General features: G+C 41.2%; 1 protein-coding gene across 4 annotated transcripts in view; it reads right to left on the bottom strand.

Annotated features, from left to right (window-relative positions):
• LOC133359160 (uncharacterized) overlaps window positions 1-9,131 on the bottom strand; it is a 195,292-nt gene extending 186,161 nt beyond the window's left edge. For all 4 annotated transcript variants that reach the window (XR_009757154.1, XM_061577563.1, XM_061577564.1 and 1 more), the window contains exons 1-2: window positions 9,016-9,131; window positions 1,193-1,264 (exon numbers count right to left, since the gene is read on the bottom strand). Coding sequence is in view for 3 of the 4 variants with exons in the window: in XM_061577563.1 (XP_061433547.1) it covers window positions 1,193-1,202 (10 nt within the window). In the remaining variant the exon portion in view is untranslated. The remainder of the gene's footprint in view (window positions 1-1,192; window positions 1,265-9,015) is intronic.
• Window positions 9,132-15,987: the final 6,856 nt, after the last annotated feature.

Raw genomic sequence — 15,987 nt, 5'->3', positions numbered from 1 at the left:
GTGTGACGTTATCCCGCAGCCCCCCTTTTGGGGGGGGGGGGGTCTGGGGTCTGCACCTCCCGTCCCGAGCTACGCTGGGGGTTACCTTGGCCCAACGGGCTCACTCATCTCCATTAGCCTCCCTTCTGCCCCCTGTTGACTCGAGGCCGTTATTACAGGCTGTAAGTAGTGGCAATCGCACACTGCGCACAACGATGCCGCTACATTTGTAACTGCAGTTTCGTACAGGCTTTTGTTCTGAATATACCGTGATACTGTGCATACACTCAGTCAAGTACAAATACTGCTGGGGAGCAAAAAATAAAACCACCTTTAACAGTTTCTTTCACAAAATAACTTGAAACTGACACACTACTTCCTATTATCTGTCTCCCAGCTCGATTTTATTAAACTTCACCAGGGCACTCACTTTTATTCATCCTTTTTGGCATTTTCTCCAAAATCTGTAGAATGTAGTGTTATGTAACTGAACGGTACTAGCGCACACATTGTCCACTAAGTTAAATGAGGCAGGATATCTGGTTAATTTCCCACCACTTAGCAGCAGGATAGTGGTGGTGCCAAGGGTTACTGTCATCCACAGTTCCTAATTGGTGGCCAAGTAGGGTGTGTATGGCATGCAAGCTAATGGTAAATTAACGCCTCATTTCCCAAAGTCCTGACTTCATGTCATAATTGTCAATGGCTAGGGAGCACTAAGTGCCAATATCTCATGTGCTACTATAATTCGTGAAAACTCATCCGTGAGAAAGGCATGATGTTAGCACTGACAAAGGTCCTGGATGTCAGAAAACCTGCAACAGATGGACACATTCAATTCTAGTGGGGCCGTTTCTTGTGGTGTTCAACATATGTTGAACTTAGTACTACGAGGTTACAAATATTTTCCGTTGTGCTCTATCCAACCCAGAAACAGTCTTGTTCTTCTGCAAGCAGTGCATCTCGTTTCTTTGGCCAATTTAGTACTGTTTATAGGGATGTAAAAACAATCATAAAGGTAAAGGTCAGTGTGTAGAGGCAATACCTCAGGGCTGAGTACTCAGGCCATATCTGTTTATAGGACCAAACACACAGGCTGTAGGTTCACATGCTAGTGTATGTGTGTTGAAGAGCCTGAGCCCGTGACCCCGTGACTGGTGGTTAAGGTGCTATCAGGGCTTATCTGACCCCGTGTCCTTGATCGTGCACAAACCTTCAGCCATGGCTCTGCGTGCTCAGCTTGCAGAGTCACAGTCAATGAAGGAACCGGTCCCTCCTTGCAGAGCTGTGGGAACACAGATGGAGCTCAGTTGAGGTAGGGGGGTGGAACAGCTGTGGGAGCTGTGATTGAGGAATGAGACAGATGGCACAGCTGTTTGAATTTTCCATGGCTGTGACATCTCCTTCACAATTACTTTCTTTGGTACCACATTCATCTACGGGCAAATCTTGAAGAATCCTCAGATAACATTAAACAATCCTGGAAACCCCAATCCTTGCAAATAACAGGTTTTGTGGATACAATAAGGGAAAAAGCAATTACACTGGAATAGCAATTGGTCATATTTTTTCGAGATACACTCTTATCATAATTGAAGCACTGAAACCAACACCCATCCCCTGGTTCCTTATTCAGGTAAAACTTCTGCTACCAAATATCGAAGAGACATGCAAACTGCAAGGAAATTTACATGTTTTTTTGGCAATGACAACCTACCCATAAAAAATAAGTATTTTTACACAACCCATCGGCCCCATTCCAGGGGTGCATACTTCCAGCTGCATTGATGATATTTTCGATCAAATGCCATTAAACAAAATATGTGAGTGCATTATTCTAGCAGTATTTATATAATCAAAGCTGCTGGAATTGTGCACTCCCAGGAATAACTGGGTGGAGGACAATGGGTTTTGTAAAACACACTTTTTGTTTTTCATTGTGGAGATATATGAAGGAGACATTGTAGGTATTATATAATTTTTCCTCGAGCTAAGACCCTTATCTATAACATCTAGAAGTTACCCAGGATTGATTCCAGCAAAACTGACTTCATCACATACCGTAATTTGAAACGGGTCAAGTGTTTTTATTTATCCCTTTTCTAAAAATGTATTTTGTGGTTTCAGACAACGTTATGTTTACTTTATAGCCTTTATCAACTTTGAATGCTAAATTGGTCGAGCATATACATTTCCACAGGTCTATGTGTCTAGTACTTCGTACACCATCAGCTAGCCTCTGTGAGATGAAAACAGAATTTCAGTATCTAAGGGACTCTTTTTGCCGGTATCAAGGTGATGGAATAAAAATATGATTTACCATTTCTGGCAATACTGTGGGTGTTAAGATGTTGAGTAAACAAGCCCTCTTGTTGGTAAACAGCCTACAGAAAATACTGACAGGAACTAGGTGCTCGAACATCTAGGTTGAACCTGTAAGGTCGCTAAGGGAAATAACTTTTAGTTCACAACGGGGTAGACAGAGCTCGCTTAGCCTTTTCAGGCAAATTTGGCTAGAAAACTAAAAAAGTTTAAACTCCAAACCTGGGCTGTCCTAGATCTAAGCAATAGAGAAGGCAAATAGACTATGGGATAACTGCTGATAAATGGTTCGCAACTAGGTAACAAATGATCGTGGCAGAGTGGATTATGAACATAAACTACTGCACATGAAGACAATTATAATTGATAACACTGGTCAACACACTTTTTCTGGCATAAGGTATTCCAACGGTTTTAAGGTAATTTTGGGTTGCTGATTCCAAATCTGGCATCAGTTTTTGTCTATCACATCAGGTTTTTGAGATATCAAATATTGCATTTTCAATAAAAACTGCAGAAGAAAAATATTAAATAATTGTGGATATCTACATAAAATTATATTATAAACACACTATCCAAAAAATACAGCACCATATTTTAACACTAAAGCAGCAACTGACTCGCAACAACTTGCAATCATAAGTGACGAGTTAATTTCGGGTAAAATCAATGGAAATGGGGTATACCAATAGCATAAAAGATGTGATAAAGCAAATCTGATATCAGATTTGGAATCAGCACCCTGAAATTAGTCTAAAACAGCTGCAAAAGTCCAGGCCAGAAAAAAATGTTTTTTTTTGTTGACCTGAGTAATAAAACCGACTCGAATGGCATCCAGATAAGATCTGTGCTAAGCATAAAAGTACTCTAGCATTAATGAGAAATTACCTAATGGGCCCTACTGCCACGGCTAAAAAAGTAATATAACGATTGGTATATATCAAAACCTAAATCAAGATGAACAAAAATTTGTCATGGATTCAAAATACACAGTTAGTATGAATACCAAACACCAAACACACTGATAAAATCTAGGGAAAGAGAATACTGTATGGAAATGTATTCTTAAGTCACGCAGAGTGAGGGAAGGAGCAGAAAATGAAGTGTTTTGACCTGTCGCCAGGTAGTTGGAACAAAACGCAAGTGACTGGAGTGAATTGCAGAATTATGAATGCCACTATCTAGCTCGTATGTTTATAATTTTGCATATCTTAATACTAACATTTAACTAATTTATGATAATGCATAACTATGCAATGGCTATGTTGCTAATTTGGTTAAGGAGACATAGGAGAATATTGGTTTTATTTTCTGTGCCAAAGCCGTCTTTAACTCCAAACGAACATATGCACAAATTTGCCCAAAGTTGGAATACAGGTGTCATATCTGGGGTTCAGCACCCATTTTCAACCTCACTGTACTTGCTCAAATTAAACTTAAAGCAGTCATGTTGATTGATGATCCAGAACTCACTACAGTACATAAATTCAGACCACTATGCATTGGGTGAATAAAAGCAAAATAATCATGAAGAGCAACAGAACAAAACACGTGGAATGTTGCAAGGGTGTCAATCAATTGCATTATAAGGTACAATATGTCATCGAACAAAATCTATTCTGCCTTCAGCAATTCAGAGAATGCCTTTAAGGAAACCATTATTCAATTTGACAAATATATCACAAGAACAAAACAATCATACGATTAAAAGACCAAACAAGGACAGGAATATGCAAAATCATAAGAGATACTTCAAAACACATAGACTGCAAAAGGCCAAAGATAGCTAGTGTGGGTAAAATAAAACGTCGCAAAAGATTGGCAGAGAGCAGTAAAGCAAGAGACATATGTACTTATTTCACAGAGGCATCAAATACGGGTTTTTTTCAGTGCTGAAAATGACTACACAAAACACAATTCAGCCCAGGTTGTTACGCTGTTATCGTATGTGTGGTGGAGCACCCAGTTCCTATATCGCCATATCTGATAAAATTTAAAGTAGTCAAAATACATAATCCTCATTGACGTCATTGTGGAAAATATAATAAAATAAATATGAGAACACGTCTCCTTCATAAAATAGATAAACAGGCAATTTATCATCATATATTGGTTTCTCCACAAAGTTTTATATCAACATGTTACACAATGTCCCCTTCCTACATCTGCATTCACACAAAAAAAAACATAATTTCAGCAGCACTGATTCAGGACAAGCAAACTCTGTACCGGTTTCGACAGTCTCAACAGCAATCAGGCTTGCTTGAACCAATGTTGGTGCTATACAGAATGATCATCATTTTTTTTCGCAAAATTATAATACATTATAAAATTATCATTCACATTGTCATGGAGAATATAACAAAGATAAATAAGCAGACTACAACTTCATACATCAGTCCTGCCACAGAAAAAAATATATGTTTACACATCCCATCAGCCACAATCCTGACTGCTGATGAGACACTGTATATCAAAATCACGCCAGTTTGCTTGTAGTGTACTGAACAGTTTCTTCTGAAATTAAGCACCCCCAAAAGGTCGTGTGGCTGATGGGATGTTTAAAAATATATTTTACTTCTTATAACCTTGCTCAATTCAAGAAACGCATGGTAACTCTTTGCCAAAAAATGGGGCACCGTACTCTGTGGTTGAGTACATCAGGTCAATGGCCAGTGTCCGAGGCATGAAGGCATCTGCACCACAGCGTCTACCAGCTTATTTTTTAAGCAGATTCACCCTGGGCTGATTTCCAACAACTAAACTGAGATGAAATACAGGAAACACATACAACGTTTCAAGTTTTCTAAAACACATATCTATACATGTGTAGTGTAGCACAAGTCGGAGACGAGGTAGTTGCAGGACGCACCTTCTATATTAACAATCTTTAGGTTCAACAGGTTCACCTCGTTCCTTCTCGATGTCGTACAGCCCAGCCTAGACACAACCCTAACCGCGTTACACTGACGGTGTCGACCGAGACAGCCAACAACTATCCGGCCCCACAATTATCGAGTGAAGGCGGCAGCCACGAAGGTGGCAAAGACAACAGCGACAAGACGAGTCCACTCCCAGAACTGGCAGCCCAGAGCGCTCGCTCTCCGCTGCTTTTATCCTACTCAGCGCGGCCTGGCTCTGCCCTGAGAAAGGAAATTATCCGGAGACGGAAGGAGCGGAGCTGTGCAGTACTACATTTAATAAAAGAAGCACCCTGACAAGAATAGTCGTGGAAGTCGTTTATTAATAGTAAAAACATAAGACTTCCAATGTATCCTGCAAAGTAAGTTAATTTTAAGAAAGATAGGAAATCGCACATCCCTTGTACGCGACTGCCTGTCCGTCTCTCCAAGCCAGCAAAACTTGTATTCTTATATAGAGCCCTGTCTCTATCCACCTTTCTCTTGCGTTCTCGTACTGTACACCAAACACATCCATCCCAGTGGTTTTGCTATCGCGGTTTTGTGAGAAATATAATGATGTAGCATTCACCGATCATGCGTGGTGACGTCACACCACGCACGTGCACTTGGGAACTCGACACCCAGCCGGACAGGAATCCACCCAGATCAACCAGCCAGACAACGTTTTTCTAACACTGTATTGCGTGACATACAAATTTGAACCATTTTGGCAAATGTTTAACCAGAAAGAAAACTGACAAGACCAATTGAATCATAACTGATAACAAAAAATGCAACACTTCGTCAGTAACGCCGCTTAATATTTTGTTTTCCATTTAAGGCAGTGTTATTTATGAATGTGTTGAGTTGTGCTTGTGCACTACTGCCAACGTGATATCACACAATTCATAACTGGTAAAACCGGGTTTCAATTCACCCAAGCTATACCAGAAAACCAACCGGTTTGACTGGTTGCCACCAAAACTTGTGGTCCCATTGTGGTATACCAGACATTGTGCTTAACAATGTGTGCTCCAGAACTTGCACCAGTTCGTGAGAGGCTTTTCAAGCTCTACTCAATAGTGCCCACACTGTACCGACTTGACAAGTTGAGCGGCTCCTGCCAATCCCCAATTTGGATCATTCATTTTGTATGCACATTGTCCTCTCACCTTCGCTCCATTACGATGTTAAATCTCCTCTATCACTTGGTGTCATTATTTATCATTGACCATCAGTATAGGTTCCATTAAGGATGAATTTGCAGATGACCCATTAGCATATGTAACTCATTTTTGGGGCTCAAGAGTTGAAAAATATAACGGTCTATGATCAGTCCCTGACATTTTAAAATTATTTTTGGCTGGCATCCTGCACGAATGTACATCCTACTCTGTGGCATCAACTGAAGTCTGAAAGTTTGGATTTCTAGCTTTGTAATTGATCAATAACATGCGGTGGTTTATGGTAGTCAATCCTAAAACTTCACAGAAAACTGGCATTCCACAAGGCTCTGCTTGGTCTCCAACATTATTTTTTTTATCTTTATTAATTACTTATCTTACACTGAACATACGATCCATTCCCTTGCAAATGACAGTCCACATTACGCATCATACTAATTTAAATTACAATATACATTTAGCTACCCAACAGGCTGATACTTAACTATCACCACTGACTTGAATACATTCTCACTGCAATGACAAAAACATGATCACGTTCAAATAATAAAAAAAAACAATGACAAAATCACGTAACACTGGCAATTCCACATTTTCTCGCATCATATTTAACAATGTTATTCTTAGCCACAGTAAAATCACCTGCTTGGTGCAAAAATGTAATCGGACCTGTTCTGGAACGGCTGTATCACGAATCTGGCTGCTGCATCGAATACGTTTGTTTTTGTTCCGTGCTAAACCAAATATTACTACAGTATGCAAAACACAAATTCAGCCCTGGTTGTAACGCTGTTGTCATGTTTGGTGGTTTCGACAGTCTCATTTGCAGTCAGGCTTGCTTGAACCTGGTGTTATACAGAATGATTATCACTTTTTAGCAAAATTGTTATATATTACAAAATTATAATAAGCATTGTTGTGGAGAATATAACAAATATCAAAAAGTAGACTACAACTTCATATATCTGTCCCTCCACAGAAAATGTATTTTGTACACAGGCCTGACTGCTGATGAGACATCTCTAGGTCAGTGGTTCTTGACCTTTACTACAGCCTTGCCCCCCTTTGCTTCTCAATCGTAAAAAAATGTATAATGTTAATAAATACATAGGTTTGATGAAACGAAGTACATGTTGTACTCACGTGCCCGTGCTTAATTTGTGTTTTGACGATTTACTTTAAAAAAACAATCTGGCCACGTCTTGCACCCCCCGAAAAGGCATCGTGCACCCCAGGTTAAGACCCACAGTTCTTGGTCGAGATCAGTCCAGAGTTTGCCGATACTGTATGGTACAAATTATTCTGAATGAAGCACCCCCAGAAGGTCGTGTACCTGATGGGATGTTTACACATATATTTTAGTTCTTATATCCTTGCTCAATTCAAGAAACACATGGTAACTCTTTGCCAAAAAATGGGGCACAGTACTCTGTGGTTGAGTACATCAGATCAATGGCCAGTGTCCGAGGCATGGAGGCATCTGCACCACAGCGTCTATTCAAGAAACGTATATTATCTCGTCCATTACAAAGTTGATAAGTGTTGCTGGCCGCTTAACGTTGAGCCTTTTGGGGCTGTGCTCAGCCACTGCACGGAAACAAACAGCGACAGAAAACCCAGTTACAATAAACACGAATACTACAGATAAACGTGACAAACATGCCTACGCAGTCAACGATTCATCGTATAGCCTTGACGAGACTAATGAACGGCGTTCGAGGGGGAGATGATGTAGCCATCACCACACCAAGACGCATTTGTCTTGGTGTGGTGATGGCTTGGTGTGGAGTGGCTGGAATAGAACTCAGGCGCGAGTTGGCATGGCTGTTGCGCTTAATCACTGCAGCGGCGCCGCTCCAACGCTGTCTTCTCGTCAGGGAGCCTCGGTCGCAGATACAGCATCACCACCCTGATGGTGACCATCGTCATCCCGACGACAATAATCGTGAGAACAATAAACGTGAGGCAGAGAAGATGTAGAAGTGAACAGTGTCACTCCTAACGCTTCCCACCGCCTGGCTTTCGGCTCTTTGATTGCCACCTGTTGGGGGCCACTCCCGCCAGTCGCGTATCAGCAGCGAGACTAATAACAACAATACTGCATTACCTGTCAACCCCTTATCAGTGCCCTACCTTGTTACAGACCAATTTAGACCTTATTGATCACCCCGTGTCCCTTATAAATCTCAACGTTCATCCGACAAAGACCCATCACAAGGGAGAAACACAAAGACACACAAACATGTTTTCTGTGCCCGTATTGAAACGACTGTACACCGCATGGACCTGAAAGCTCAAATTCCCTGTACAGTACAAGAATACGGGGTAAACCGTGTGGGTTGATAGCTATGCACCACCACCACCATACCTGTCAACCCCTTATCAGTGCCTACATTATTACAGATCAATTCAAACCTTAATGGTCACCCCGTGCCCTTATAAATCTTAACGACATCACAAGGAAGAAAAACAAATACTGTAGACGTTTTTCCCCCCGTTTTGAAACGGCTTCACGCCGTATGGACCTGAAAGCTCAACTTCCCCTGTACAAGAATACTTGGTAAACCGTGTGGGTTTGACACGGCTCTGAATGCGGCACAGCAACAGCAACAACAACCACCACGTACCGCTCGCTGCAAGCCCAGCTCCGCGGTGGTGCCGCCGCCGCCGCTCCTGCCGCAGTCTCTGCGCTCTGACTCGAGCAGCGAGCTCGAGGTGCTGACACCGCCACGCGTGGGGGTGTCTACACCCCCACGCGTGGCGGTGTCTACACCCCCACGCGTGGCGGTGTCTACACCCCCACGCGTGGCGGTGTCTACACCCCCACGCGTGGCGGTGTCTACACCCCCACGCGTGGCGGTGTCTACACCCCCACGCGTGGCGGTGTCTACACCCCCACGCGTGGCGGTGTCTACACCCCCACGCGTGGCGGTGTCTACACCCCCACGCGTGGCGGTGTCTACACCCCCACGCGTGGCGGTGTCTACACCCCCACGCGTGGGGGTGGAGCAGAGGCGGAAGTTCCGCCGCGTGGCTCTCGGCCAGGTGCTTCCCAGGTCGAGTCGCGGGGCCGGGACAGCACCGGGGGGTGGGGGGGGCTGCGTTCTGCCGTGCCGCACGATGCGTCAACTGTCAGAAAAATATCTCTCTTTGAATGCCAACAGTCTCATGAACGTTTGCATACGCAGGTTATGGAGAATTTTTTTATTCAAACGTAAAGTTTTCCGTCGAAGTTTTGACATTTGTCATTGAAGGGTGTTCACAATGCAGCTGTCATTTATCACCACCAGCCAATACAAAGCCGCTGACAAAGGAGTTATGTTTAACACGTAGGCTTTCGCGACCAATATTATTCATAATATAGGTTTTTGGGTCAGATCGCGTTATTTATAAATGTGTCGTAACCCTCCACCACCCGACACGGCCAAACAGTAAAAAAATGTGTCACGTTTTCAAAGGACAAATTAATTGACTTCTTTAGCCCACCGGTGTGCTGAAGAGAGAATCAACAGCATTTTAAAAATTTTAAATGCTGTCTCATATTTTATACTGGCAAATGAGGTTCCAATGGTGTAAATTCTTACCCCGAGCTCTCATACTCTGAAGGTGCATTGTCTTTGAGTTGTGCGCCTTTTGGCGTCATCTGGTCCAACACCATGTGAGACTAGGCTCTAAGCCGTAGACTCATCCACCCTGCTGCACACTACGTGTACACTCATCCACCCTGGACAAATAAATAGGAACAATGTGAGGACAATTTCAATGAGTGGGTCATGCTGTGTTTAGAGCGCTTGACTCGTATAATCAGAAGGTTGTGAGTTTAAATCCTGCTTGAGTGCCAACTCGGCACATTATCCCTCCAGGATCAATAAAATGCAAACGATTTTTCGGCAAACCAACAGTGGTCATATTATAGGGAGACCGGCTCCCACCATGATGAAGTGGAATTTCCACCACTGGTTGAGAAATGTGAACAGAAGAGAGTGCCGTTTCTTGCTGTAATACTTTGTGCGGGAGGCTGCTACGTGTTCTCGAACGATGCACCTCGATATACGAAGTAGATGCGTCCCTGAAGCTTCGTTCATATATCGAAACTTCGTATATTGAATAACTTATAGCATTAGTAGTATTAGGATGCGTTCTCAGCCTTCGTAACTTACCATAGCATTCTATAAACACTTCATAACTTCGACTTCAAACTTTCGTGACGGCAGGAATTCATATTATATGGTTCTTTCGGTAAAGTCACGTAGATAGAAAAAAATATAATAACACTAAAATAATACAAATAAAGTTAATAAAAATAATAAAAAATATAACGTTTCAATCGCAACACAAGCGGTCGTCATTACTTGTGTTACGATTGAAACGTGATATTTGTATTATTTTTATTCACTTTATTTTTATTATGTAATGTTATTATATTTATCTATCTACATGACTTTACCGAAAGAACCATAGAATAATACTTCGTAACTTACCATTCATATTATAAGTAAATACGTATTATATTGAAAATAATATATTTAATACTGTACAGTATTAAAATAAAAAACTGACATGAACAAGAGAAACGGTGGACTATACAGTAAAATCTGATCACACTCAACAGTGTTGATTTCGGTGCAGTCGGAAGGATGCATTGCACACCAAACACTAGAGCTCCGTAACATCGTACGTTGCTGCGCGCTATGTTGGCCCAGATGAAAGTAAACTTTGTATAACCCATCGCGATGCGTAATGCTTAAGAAACCATATCTTATTATAATTTGATTCTTATTTATATCGTACTGTAGATGGATACGTTTATTATTTATTAATACATATCAGTGTATTTAAGTATTATTTTACCTTATTTTTCATTAACAATATAATGTAAATAAATCTAAAGTTTGATGTACTGATATCGAATGTTTACATATCAAGGTACTGCTGTAGTCTATGTTTTGAAGAGGAACGCATTGCACGTTGCAACATCGTACACGTTTGTGGTTGGTACACATGACTCGTGCAGCAGGTGTGTAATGATGTCAGGTAGAAACAACCACAGCAATAAACAATTGCTAAAGTGGGCAAAAGGAGGCTGCTTGTGACAGGAGGCTATATACAGTACTGTATACGTAAGAGGGGGGGAGCCAGGGAGGAGAGATAGAGAGGGTGGGGGTGTGGGGTAGGGGGAGTGGCGAAGTTCAAGATGCACCCTCCCCCCCTCTTACGTATTGTATATATAGCCTCGTGTCACAAGCAGCCTCCTTTTGCCCACTTTAGCAATTGTTTATTGCTGTGGTTGTTTCCACCTGATGACGTGCACTTGTGTTGCGCCTGAAATGTCATGATTTAATTTATTTTATATCTACGTGACTTTACCGACAGAACCAAAGAGTATGGATTCCTGCAGTCACGAAAACTTCAAATCTAGAGTGTAGTGATGTGTTATTATTACTCTGCTGATCACTTTTATTGTATCACATTGCAGCGTCTTCTGGCTGCGTTGTGCCGAGCTGCGATGACAAACCTGGTACAACCTGTCCAGCCAGAAGCGAGCGTCTTGGAATGGACCAATCATCTCATGATCAATTTACAAAAATATTTCGCCTCTATATTTTGCTCCATTGAATGCTTATTGACATCAGTAAAATATATTTACGGAATTTATTTGCTAATTGTGGAAATTATACATCGTTCTTTAAGTGTTCTTGATAGTGTTCAATACTGGCACATCATGACATAAATAGTAATTACTAAATATATATGACATGTTCCACCAATATTGATTACTTTGTGCTTTCACTTCTGAAACTCCTTCACGTTTTCATTTGATCGTCATGAATTTATATTCATAGTTTAATCACAATCTTGGTGAACACCTTGGTGTAAGCACTTATTAATGAGCAACATGAACAAATCACCCTTGTACGATGTGGCGATGAACATGGGTGGGGAGCCTCGCCATATTGGGTGGCGTCACGATTTTTTAAAAAAAGTTTGTATCCAGGGTAACAGCCTTCTTCAACAATAATGAACCTTACGGCGGTACCCCAGGGTACCATAGAACCTCGGCTCTCGCATAATGTCCGTGATGCAGTCGTTTTTAGTTTGTTGATGGTCGGCGATGCGGAAATCGACTCATCTCGACAAGCTGTACACGATGCACTATTCAAAGTTTAAATTATCCTGTACAACTGTTAAATGATGGGTGCCTCATCGGTCATGGAGCTAAACCAGAACCACTGGGATATAGGTTTAAATCTAGGTTACAGCGACTTGTAATTTAAGTGGGTTCTCAAGTGCATTTGATGGTCTCAGCCCAGTCACCAATGACTTTATGTATTAAAAAAAATTGCAGGTAAAATGTTCAATTGAATTTGTCTGAATAGATATGTCATGAGAAAAACGATCTCATGGCTGCACACACACCCATACACAAAAGACATTAATTTGGTTTTCACTTTCCTTGGCTATATTACAGCATTGAAAGCTTAAACATCGGTTTGACTTTCATGGGAGAAACTCATCGCAGGGTGCATGGGAGAGTTCGGCCACAAGTTTGTGAAACATCTTGCATTAAATAATAACAGTTCTACTGTGAGACTTCCAAATGGTTTCTTCGTCTCATCATATGGCGCTACGACCTTGAAATAAATGAAAGAGAACAAAATATCCCTTTTTATTACACGCTTTCTATTAACTCACTGTCTGTTGTCGTTTCTTTAAATCTTGTAACTCAATTTTAACCTACTTCCCAATGTCGTATCGACTGTAAACTTGGTATACGTATGTCAGACTGATGACAATACTATATTAAATCATGAAAATATTTTTTTAAACAATCTTTTTTATATGTTATGTTTCGGCTTGGGTCTAATTGTCCACGCCCAACTCATGTTGGCTGTAAATCACCACGGTCCCTTACGTTATGGCAAGCCTCGGGGCCACTTCCTGGAGTCGTGGAGTTCTGCCATTACTCGTACGGTACATTTAATTAAAGTGTGTTTAAAAAAAAGTATTTTAAATATTACTTATTTTCGTTTCACACGCACACTTTATGGTAAACAGGCAGCAAGCCTCACTCATTTCAAAGGGCATTTAGCGACACTTGCAACACGGTTTCCCACAGTACACCCGAACAAAATCGCTATCCTCAGGGTGTAATGATTAACTCTACTCCCCCACCCTCCACTCCTCGAAAAAATAGTGTCCCAGAAAAAAAATATTTAATTGCTTTGGCCATTTTTTTATTATTTGGTACCCCGGGGTACCGCCATAAAGATAGTTTCTTGTTTTCTGCTTAGCCTGTGTATAACGTCAATGTCATTGAGCCAGGTTATAGAACTGATATACGTTATCTCTTTCAGAAGAAAATCCCTGAGTGATGCAATTATAGAGGGATATTGTTTGGGTCTTTCGGTAAAGTCACGTAGTTAATAACAAAAAACTACGTTTCGATCGCAACACAAGTGGGGTTTTTTTCCCGTCATCCTCCTGATGACGACCGCTTGCGTTGTGATCGAAACGTCGTAGTTTTTGTTATTTTCTTTAACCTAACTGTGATTTTACCGAAAAGTCACGTAGTTTGGTTGAACGAAAATACGAACCATAATGAAGGACAACCACAAAGCAGGGCCAGCGTGCTTGCGACCTAGTCAAATTGTATGGAGAGATTGTTTTTTTCCCTTTCAACGAATTACAACTACGATCTAACCTCAAATGTCAGACACTGAGACAGTGTTGACACACGTATTAGAAAGTAACTAACAACTTCGAATATATAATTACCCTGCTATAGCCACATCTGCCAGTGTCTGGCCAGTGTGGAAAAGAATGCCAACTGCTTTATAGAGGGGTTCTCGAGAGCTGTCTATATGCCCTTCAACTAGCAGTGATGTGATCAAGCAATTGCAGGGCTGCACCTTTATATATACAATTCTGCACTGATTACAAATGTATTATTTAAACACATTGGTGTGTTGCTTGTCATTAGGTTTCGTTTTCCAAAAGCACTCCACCTTGCTCTATTTCGCCACTTCATCACTTTGACCTCGGTCTCCATCTTCAATAACTTCCCTGCGTCGACTGCGAAGTGCCTTGCAGGTGTGCGCTCTGGCAGTGCAGCCTGTGTGGACTTGGGCAGGGCACGTCGCGAGAAGGGATGATTGCGGTGATCAAGACCAACGTGGGAGTGGTGGTCAGATGGAAGAGAACACGACCGGTAGGTCGCCCACCACGGAGATGGAGCGACGAAACCGGCTCCTGCTGTGAATGGATTGTTGCATCAAATGCCTCTCCTAAAATAGCAAAATGGCGTATTTAAATACATCAATTCATGTTTACAAATAACATTGACACTAAACACATGGGCATTGAACAATTCACCAGATTGTATACGTGGTAACTGGGTTGCAATCTGACTCGATAAATGTTACGAAAAATAATTAATAATTGTGTCAAATATGGATTTCATATTAAATTACAACTCTGAGAATATAAACAAATTATTTCCTGATTGGTCAATAACACTGCCTGAAATGAAAAGTGGCGTTTAGGGCAATGGTCCTTTTTCATAAAACTTGTGATATATGTGGAACAATATCGGCCTGACTGTTATTGACATGTATGTGTAGATGGGCTTGTGAGAAAGTGTCCTTTAATATGTGGATATATACATTTCGCTTTCGGTCATATCACAAGCAGTTCTGTGATGTCACTTCCCACAGCCCGTTCACTAACACGGGGTGATGCACTGCTGTGCAAGTTCGTAATGGATGCTTCACCTCATGACATGACGCCGACAACACAATTGGAATAACATTTGTGATAAGGAAATTGTTTACTGTTGATTATGGTTTGTCTTGCATTCTGTGTGGTTTAAATAATTTGTTCTCCCGTTTTAGTCGTGTCTGCTCCATTACGCTAGATGTAACCGAATAGTTTTCACTGAACACACTTTTTTATCGTTGGCCTAAGTAAAAAATGCACATTCTGATGTTCTAGAAGGGCTAACAAGCACAAATGCAGAACAACTAGAGTTGAGTCTCTGCTCATAACTTGGGAAAGACAAAACCCAGCATTTTAATTTTTATCTCTGAAAACGTGGCGACCAGAATTTAAAGCATTTTCCTTTTCAAATCTATGCTTACGAAACTTCATATGGAGATGTATTTAGGGTACTAAGTGTAAATATGAAATTAGAGTCTCAGGATATTTTAAAAGGTACTTTTTACATTTGTAATTGCATGATTTTGGAAAGCGGGAAAGTTAAATTTATTCTATTTTTGGGTTATTTGGTAATCAAACCAGGTGTTTTAATATTTTTGCAATAATGCAAGAATTAAATGACAATAAAAATAATAACAAGTTCAACGAGTCTGAGTCTTTTCAGGAAAGTATATATATGTTCAACTTCTTTCGCACCGTACGTAGCCAACCGTATTAATTGGAGGTGCGGGGGAAGGCCAACAAACTAAACACAGAAAGCAGTTCTAAAGGAACTACAACAGAAGCTGTGAACAAAAGGATGAGAGAGCGGGATGGGGGGAAATGTGGATCTCAGTTGCCATGTATATCTAACACGCATCACGGACACTACAGCGTAGCATAGA

This window comes from Lethenteron reissneri, chromosome 64 (assembly GCF_015708825.2).
Source record: "Lethenteron reissneri isolate LAM-NWPU_2019-01 chromosome 64, ASM1570882v1, whole genome shotgun sequence".
NCBI lineage: Eukaryota > Metazoa > Chordata > Hyperoartia > Petromyzontiformes > Petromyzontidae > Lethenteron > Lethenteron reissneri.
The sequence above is the reverse complement of the archived record's forward strand: the minus strand, read 5'-3'. Positions and strand labels throughout refer to the sequence as shown.